A 9,724-nucleotide genomic window follows, 5' to 3' on the forward strand; every position below is an offset into this window, starting at 1 on the left:
GCCCCTCAGTACCTGGATGGGTGACCAGCAGGGGGCGTTCAACCTGCGGTCTGTATGGGTCCTAATGCCTCAATATATTGATGGTGACTCTATACTGCTCAGTGAGCGCCGTCTTTCAGATAACATGTGAAACCGAGGTCCCGACTCTCTGTGCTCATTAATAATCCCAGGATGTCCTTGGAAAAAGAGTAGGGGATTAACCTTGGCCATATTTGCCCACTGGCCTCTGTCCATCAGACAACAAACTCTGAATTCATCCAGTTATCTTATTGTAGACTTGATTTTAGTTTTATTTTTGCACAAGTACATTTGCAGACTGTGTTTATCTGATGTTTTAGTCTGGACACTATAGAAACATGTTGGCCAAAACGTGAACAGCTAGATCTGTCAATCTAAAAGACTCTCTGAGGTTTACTTTAGTCTTGGATTTTATTTTATTGTTGGTTTATTGATTAATTATCAACTTATAAAGCTTTTCCTGAGCTAAGACAGAGTAACAGTCAGACGACTAACTCTTTGAAACGAGCGGCTCATCAAGGTATCACTGTACACTTCATTCTAGTTTTATTTTCCCCCCAAGACCGAGTTTAGCTGACATTTCATCCATATTAAGCGATTAGTGACGTCTGCCTGGATCCTGTAGAGCTTTTTAAATTCGGCCATTGATTCATCATTATTTTAGAAATATTTATAATCGCCAAGTCATCATACTGTTGAATAACTCCTGTGATCTTTATACATTTGCTGAGGTTTAGTTTGACTGAATCCTGAAGCAGCATCATGATCAGCTTTCTAAACGTCTCTCTCTCTGTTTATTTGATTTCCTCCTCTATATTATTGATTTCCCCCATTAAAGGCCATAACACTTCTGAAGTAGAAGTCTCTTTTAATAGAGGAATCAGAGTGAATCTTCAAGCGTTACCTTTATTATTTTACATTTACTGGTGGTTTACACTGTGTTGCCTGTCACAGAAGCAGGATTGAATGGCTAATATACAGCATAAAACACAAGCACAATCCCTCTCACACCATCACATCTGCTTAATAAAGCAATATAAAGAGCAGGTGAAGCGTTTATCCATCAGGTCAGGGTTAGGGAGACCTCAAAACAGTCAATATCTGCCCACATCTGAGTCCAAAATAAAGTCAACATGGAGGAACACTGATCTCAAATCAGCAGCAGTCACCTCCACTCAGCTCAGTGTGTTGGATTCAGAGGCTTGTGGGAATGCTTTGCTCATCTCCGCTCCTCAGAGTCTTTCTGTCTGCGTTTGGTTGTAAAGCTCCATTAGGAAAAGGGGAAGATTGTCGGCTTGTAGATGAAGCATGAAGGCCTCTGGGACTGTGGGAAACTGTTGAGACACACAGAGATCATGTCAATCCCAATAAACCCTACGCTGACATTCAGTTTAGCTCACAATTCATGCTGTTAACTACCTGCTTATTACCTGCCTATTATTAAGATATGAACTGTTTATTAGCACTTATAAAGTCTGATTTTATTCTGCATCCCTATACCTACACAACACCTAAACCCAACGACTGCCTTGCTCACTATTAATAAACAGATAATGAGCAGTTCATACTGTTAGCTATTGGTTTAATGATACTGTGAATACTGAAGTGTTCAGTTTCTGTACAGGCAATATTGAAGGCAAAATTATTAGTGGATTCCCCTGAAATGGTGATTACTTTTCCCCAGTGATGTTAAACAGAGCCAAGACATGTTCACAGGATTAATATAATAGTGTTTTCTTCTGGAGAAAGTCTAAATAAAATGTTTATTTATAGATATTTATTATTTTCTTGCTACAGAACAAGCCATTTTTATCGGATGATTATCTTAATTAACCTAGTTAAGCCTTTAAGCTGAACACTAGAGTCTTGAAGAATAATTAGTCCAGTAGTATATAGGAAAAGAAATGAGTTAGTAAAACCAGCAGGTTTATTTAACAGTATATAGTTATACATGCAGCTTTCTTGAGCTCAATACGAGATTATGCAGATTATTTTATAACAATGTGCTAACATTTAGTTTCAGATGACTTACTGTAGTTACAGATGTTCATTGCACTTACTATAGTGATTACAATTATGTATAATGACATGTAACTAACCCTAAAGCTAAGCCCCGTTACAACCACAACCATAGAGTAAGAACATGTACAAGATGCTGGGCTCCACACAATCCCACATGAAGGATTCAGTTAGCTTTTCACAAATGTAAAGGGATTGAACATAAAACAATTCAGTTTTCCTCAAGACAAACCCCTCGTGAATTGTGTTGATTCAGCTCATTTTACATAAGTAGTTTGAGTAAACAGCAAGCTTCATCGTTTGAGTGTGTGAAATGAATCAATGTCACTCAGTGGTTGATTGAATGGTTCGACTCTAACTACATCACCTTTAAATAAAGTGTACGTTTAGCTGAAGCCTCCAGACAGTGATCAGGTGTTTACGGTCTGCATCGGTGCACGTACTGCAGGAGATGGATCTATGTGTTATTTCAGGAGCTGGAATCGTGTGGGTTTGTCTCATAAAAGCAGGACATTACTGCAGTTATAGGAGTCCTTGTAAAGTGCGACCCTTATATTTTACAGTAAACACAAATATAGCACAAACTACATCAGCTATGAACACTTTCCACAAGGCACAGATCATGCTGTTATTGTGAAGATATGAAGTGTTCATTAGCACTTTTAAAGTGCCTCAATATTAATAAACTGATCATTGTTAGATTAGTCAGCTAAAACTCTTAGTTAAAGGTTAGTTAATGGTGTGAATTGTTTGTGTATATTTCCCAAATGATGTTTCTCAGATTGAGGAATTTCTCTCAGTATTTCCTCTAATATTTGTTCTTCTGGAGAAAGTCTTATTTGTTTTATTTCAGCTAGAATAAAAGCAGTTTTTAATAGTTTTAAAGCCATTTTAAGCTCAATATTATTAGCCCCCTTCAGCAATATTAGTGTTGGATTGTCTCCAGAATAAACCACTGTTATACAATGACTTGCCTAATTACCCTAACTTTACCCTAATTACCCTAGTGAAGCCTTTAAATGTGACTTTAAGCTGAATACTAGTGTCTTGAAGAATATCTAGTCTAATATTATGTGCTGTCATCATGATGAAGAGAAAAGACATCAGTTATTAGAGATGAGTTATTAACACTTTCATATGCAGAAATCTGCTCTCCGATAGACAGAAACTGGGAAATGTTTTAAAAAGAATTAAAATGTCACAGCACAGCGAATAATTCTGAAATCATCTGTACACACACACACACACACACACACACACACACACACACACACACACACACACACACACACACACACACAGATATATATATGTTTAAACACATCCCCCTACATGTGTCCTTCACTCTTCTCAGTTTGCCTGTATTGTAGTAATATCGTGCACCTTTGCTTTGGACTGATAATTATAGTAAATGCTACACAAATAAACTTGATCTGGAATGTACTGCATGAGATGAGAACTTTTACTTTTTTTATTTATCCAATCTCGTTTTTAGATTTATGCTGAGCTAATGAACGCAGCAGCCAATCAGAGACACTCGATCAGAAAACCTGCTGAGTCTGCATAAAGTCAGCATCACATCTCTCATCACTCATCATAAACACACACACACACACACACACACACACACACACACACACACACACACTGCTGAAGTTCAGAGACTGATTATTATAGCCGATTATTACAGCCTCTTCAGTGATTATTACAGCAGTTTCATCTGCATTAATAATCATTATTACCACACTGAGTGAGAATAATAATTAACACTATTTAAAGGTGTAATTCCACACTTAATGAACCTTTAATTACAATCTTTGGCGCAAATGACTCATTATCTGTTTATTAATAGTGAGAAAGGCAGTAGTGGGGTTCAGGTGTTGTGTAGGATTAGCGATAATAAGATCATACTTATATATATTATACATAATCACTAATAAACAGTTCACATCTTACAGGACGTTTGGCAAGAGGAGAGATGGCTTGCTTGGTTTGGGCCTTGTAGAGATGTGCATGGATGGATTTGCTCTTCAGTGTTTGGACGTTCAGCAGTGAAGATTAAACCACACTGAACTGAACTGAACTGACACAGCTTCAGTTTACTAGAGCTTCAGTGTTCAGCTGCTGCCACATGATCTACAGTGTAGAGGCGCTGGAGAAATACAGATGAACTGAACTGAATTAATAACAGGTAGCTAGTTAATAGTGGGAATAAATAACTTTTGCAGCCCTCTCTTGTATTCCTATATTAATATACAGGTTTTGTTGATCACATTTGTTTTTAATGTAATGGTAAAAGATTATTTCTGCTCACAGGATATTGTTATTACAGGATATTGTTATTACTACAGCATATTATTATTTCTAACTGTTGCTGTATTCAGGAGTTCTGCTGAGACCAACGTCTTGTTAACACACCATTTCTGTCTTGTTTCTAGTCCACATATGCACAGATTCTTAAATCAAGAAGACAAGCTAATGATGCAGTCTTGTTTTCAGAAATATACACTGAAAAAATAATTCAAAGATGATTCCTTGGATTTACTCAATTTTTTACGTTAAGTGGTTGTAAACAATTTATTTGTGTTGAATTTAAACAAACAAACTAAGTTGAACTCTATTAAGTTTAATTTGTTTGTTTAAATTCCACACAAATAAATTGTTTGCAACAGTTTTGCATGCAACACTTTTTTCAGTGTAGTAAGCTTTTGAAGATTATTTATGCCCACATTCAAAATTATTTATCTTCCACTTGTGTGTCTCATTTGTCTGATCTAAATAGCTTCTTTGGTTGTAAACACAGCTAGTCAAGTTATAAAGGAGTTTAGGACGTTAATCTTCAAATGTATGTTTCTCAGAAAGGTACTGTCAGTAAAGATGCTGTGGCATGTAAAAGCAGAGTATAAGATCCTACACCTCAAAACAAAACTGAATCTGATTTGACATGCAGCACTGATGACCATGCCTGCTTTCATTTGCATCTCTGTGTATTTCCTCCATCAAACGAGCACAGAAGATGTGTGAAGCTCCTTCAGATAGAGTCTGCTGAATATCTCTGCTTCAGTCAGATTTACAGGACATTTCAACATCTTAAAACTCTACATTAATGAAGGCCGGATAAAACAATGAGCTAGCAACCAATAGCATGGGTCATTTAATAACTATCATGAATAATCCTCTGTATAATTACTCCTTTTACATCACTATGAGGGGGAAAATGTTAATAAAATACAATGTACTGGGTAATTTAATAAATAATATGGGCAATTACTGCTATAATTACAGTGTTTACATCAATATTAGGGTTAGGTTTAGGGTAGGTGTTTTCATGAAGAACATGAATAATACTCAGTTTAATTGCTGCTTTTACATTACTGTGAGGGTTGAGGTGGGGCTAGACGTTAATATAATACAAATTAATGCATAATTTAATAATTGTATTAATAATTCTCAGTAACTTCCAGCCGCAGCTGTATCCCTTATAGCAACAACTGTATTTGTGTGTGTATGGCATGCATCTCACACACACACACAGACAGACACACACGCACACACCTCAGTAACAGCCCACAACTGTTTCCAATCATTAGGTTCCTGCATGTCTGGCCGGCCGCCTCTGATTGCACGACACTGGATACGAGATGCCGCTTTACACCCGTGGGCTACAGGAGACTCCTCTCCACCTTTCCCTGCTTCCTCTCACTCACTTTTATTTGCCTTTCATGCTTTTTCTTTGTTGCCCGTTATCTTTAACAGCAACACATGGCCGGGACGCTCAGCCGAAAATAATGTGGCCAAACGTGCAGATTGGAGATGCAGGGTCATTACACTGGCCAACACTTTACAACAGGGCTGGGTTAGTAATACTGTGAGCAACTATACATGCATTTCTATATGTGTTCATGTTAAAAAAGTTGATTGTTAGAACACACTAACTCACATCAACAACATGAAAGTGATGTTAATAATGCATCAGTGAATGCTGAACGATGATTAATGAATGCTGTAGAAGTGCTGTTCACTAACTAATGAACCTTGCACTGTTATTACTCATGTACTAACATAGGCCTAAATCTGGTCATGAATGTAGAAGTGTGCGTGTGTGATGGAACACACAATCATGCAGAAAGTGAAATGTCTGAAGAACGTCCGCAGAGACACTCGCATGAGCTAAACACACTATTGATTAATGACAAACTGCTTACTGTGGTCAATAGTTTACAATTATTATCAGGATTTTATAAATGTTGTCTATAAAAATAAGAAGATTGTGTTAAATCAAGTAATAAATGCGGTAAAACTCCAGAATTAAGACTTTTCGTGCGCTGTATTGTCAGAATATGCTCGAATGCTTAATTATAGATCTATATATAAAGTATTAGTGATTAGTTTGGATCTTGATTAAATGAAGCTGGGGTTTGGAGTGATCTTATGAGTGTTAGTTTAGACAGATCTGCAAACGTTTAGCTCATTTTAAATTAACACGATGTTTAAGCAGATTATGGCCGTAAAACACAAACATTCATTAGAAAATAACATTTACAGCAAACAAAAGTCCTTCCAAAGCCGTGTGTTCATGTGTAATGTGTCTGTATTTATTCTGTGGTTATGACGCTTAGTGAAAAAAAGAAAAATAATATGTATAGACTTATATAAAATATACACACAATTAGCTTTGAATGGTTGAAGATTACGACTCAAAACTAGCGCAATGCTTTTTTTAATTTAGATTTATTTTCTCTCATTTACATGTTCACATACAGTGAAGTCAGAATAACTCGCCATTTTCTGTTTATCAGAGAGCAGATTTCTGCACATAATAGTTTAATAACTCATCTCTAATAACTGATGTCTTTTCTCTGATGACAGCACATAATATTAGACTAGATATTCTTCACGTATTTAGCTAATATAATAATACTGACCTTAAAATGGCTTTAAACCATTAAAAACTGCTTTTATTCTAGCCGAAATAAAATAAATAAGACTTTCTCCAGAAGAACAAAAATTAGAGGAAATACTGAGAGAAATCTATTACACTTCATTCTGTAAATATTTGACTAAGAGTAAAAGATTCACAGGAAGGTGAATAATAATTGTGACTTCAGCTGTGAATGTTGGTCGTTCTGCTTTATAAATCTGCCTGAGTCTCCTGAACTCTTCTTCAGATGAACAGCATCAGTTCAGCTTCTGCTCGGTTCCTGCGCTCTGAGTCCAAGCCACAAAAAAGGCGCAGTTACACTAATTTCCTTTCCTAAACCCTGACTGATAGCACTTACATTTTAACTCATTGTGTTAATACACGCAATAATTAATGAGGTTTGTTATTGTTGAGTAGAGCTTATTAATACATAAGTGCAGCGTCTACCAATGTGACTCTTGACATTTTCTGTGATTATAAACTCTACTTATTTGTTAGTTTCCAGCAACAGATCAGCTGTTATTGGTGCATGTGTGATTATGCACAATTTCACATCAACTGGGTTTTGGTGAATACACACTGTAGGAGATGCAGGTTTGACACAGTTCATTAATGTTGTCCCAACACAAATCCGCTAAGCTCACTTAACACTTAACAAGTGGACTGAACATAAAACAATGAAGTCGTCACAAGAAATTCTAAGAATTGTGTTGATTCGCCTCATTTTAACTACAGTAGTCAACATCTGAAGTGGATTAAATACTTTCCTAAATTATCCTAAGAGAATAACGGTGTTTTGAACAGTTTTAGGATGAAAGGTTTCACGTCAAATGTTGCCTACTCTGAGTACTTTGAACAAACAGCAAACGCTGCTGCCCAAACACCGCTCATCATGATCTGAAAACTCTATCATTAATATAATTTTATATCATTTGTGATGGAGAAATGGACAGGTTTTCAGTCACACTTTATTTTAATATGTAATTCATGCTATTAACTAACCATTAACTGGGCCTTTTAGCTCAATATCTACTCATTATCTGTTTATTAATGGTGAGCAAGGCAGTAGTTGGGTTTAAGTGTTGTGTAGGATTAGCGATGCAGAGTAAGATCAGACTTTATAACCTCTAATGAACAGTTGATATCCTAATAACACACAGGTAATAATCAGTAAATGTTGTGTATTGTAAGCTAAACTAAAGTGTTCCCATATTTTTGTAAATCATCTTTAAACAGCTGTGTTTACTGTAGAGGCTCTGCGGGTCTACGACGTACCTGTGAAGGCTTGATTTAGAAAAAGTGAAAGAGGTCAGAGGTCATCTTTATGCAGGGTCGGGTCATGGCAGGGTGAGTCGGAGGCCGTGTGGAGTGGATATAGAGACGATAATCAGGATCAGAGTTCAGACGGGATTCAGTTTTTGGGATGAGGAACGAGTGGATGTTTAGTGAGTGGCAGACATAGACCAGGCGCCCTCCATCCTCCAGACGGAGAAGGCGTAGCTCAGCCTCTCGTGGGCCAGATAGTTGCAGCTGGCCAGCTTGGCGTCCATCTCATCGCTCTGCAGGACCTGGTAGAGGAAGTCGATGTATCTGGAGGCCAGTTTGAGGATCTGGATCTTGCTCAGTTTGTCCGAAGGCAAGGTGGGGATGATCTTTCTGAGCGAGGCGAAGGCGTCGTTCAGAGACTGCGTGCGCTGGCGTTCCCGAACGTTGGCGATCACTCGTTGTGTGTGGAGATCTTCGAAGGGCTGTCCGGGAACTGGAGAAACCGAACTCACGACGGGCACCAGAGAGGATGAAGAAGACGATGAAGATGACGGAGAGCTTCTTTTGGGACGTTTGGGAGCCAGATTTGATGGGTTCTCCAATGATGGTTTGTCGTCTTGTGAAACGGGCTCTTTTTTTGGACCCGTCAGCCGCTTGCGTGCGCCCGCCGGCGGAGAAACCACAACCGGACACTTATTGGGGCGTCGCTCCTGCTCTTCTTCAATGGGAAGGATCCCACTTTCTGGAAAATCTCCACAAGTCTGTTCCTCTCGCATGACGATCAGTCCTCCGTATCAATGCTCCTGCTTTACCTGTGACCACTGTTAAAGCTAAACACTGGAGTGTGTGTTATGGGATCTCTGTGAGGATTACACAGCCATTGGTTTGTTGTTAGAAATCAAATGTAATCTCTGTGTTGCGTGTGTGTTGCATGTGTGTGTGTGTATCATGTGGCTGTTTGTGTCACTGACTGCTTGTCAGGTCTTTTATAAAGGTCTTCTGAAGCTCTGCCTACTGTGCGCAGGGATTGGCTGGATTGGTTGAGTGGGTGGAGCTGATCAGAGGAAACAGGAAGGTGATGTAGATTGTGATTGGAGGATTCGGGATGGGGGTTTGATCTTGGGCAGTTAGAGTTAGAGACTCTGCTGTAGAGTTTTCTTGAAATTGTCTGAAGCATTATTGGTTCCAGATTTCTCCTAAAACAAGCCTTCGGCCCAAAGACACCCCCTCCAACACCCTACACCTCCTCTTCTCTCTCCAGCACAGACAATAGGACGGAGCGGAGGAGAAGAAGGCTTGCTGTTTGGCTTGCTCTGTTGACTTTATGGCACAGTGAGGTTCTCGAAGGTAAACTAACCGTTATTTTGGACATGCTGAGTGAGAATATAAATCACTGTCATGTGGGTCTATGCAAACAACAGCATGTCCATGTGCTGCATTCGCATTTAATATACCTGCACATTTAACCATGGGAATATGAGCTCGCGTACACAGTGTAAG

At 38.4% G+C, this 9,724-nt stretch overlaps 1 protein-coding gene across 1 annotated transcript; it reads right to left on the reverse strand.

The window, feature by feature from the left end:
• Positions 1–904: 904 nt before the first annotated feature.
• Positions 905–9,174, reverse strand: twist3. The gene is made up of 2 exons (XM_056449458.1): positions 8,234–9,174; positions 905–1,352 (listed from the first exon to the last, which is right to left on the reverse strand). The coding sequence occupies exon 1, from the start codon at positions 8,998–9,000 to the stop codon at positions 8,401–8,403; it is 600 nt and encodes a 199-aa protein (XP_056305433.1). The 5' UTR covers positions 9,001–9,174; the 3' UTR covers positions 905–1,352; positions 8,234–8,400.
• Between the last annotated feature and the right edge of the window lie 550 nt (positions 9,175–9,724).

This window comes from Danio aesculapii, chromosome 23 (genome assembly GCF_903798145.1).
Source record: "Danio aesculapii chromosome 23, fDanAes4.1, whole genome shotgun sequence".
In the NCBI taxonomy this organism is placed as follows: Eukaryota; Metazoa; Chordata; class Actinopteri; order Cypriniformes; family Danionidae; genus Danio; species Danio aesculapii.

Excerpts from the sequence above, each read along its gene's own strand:
- twist3 (XM_056449458.1), bottom strand. The coding sequence starts at position 9,000 with ATGCGAGAGGAACAGACTTGTGGAGATTTTCCAGAAAGTGGGATCCTT.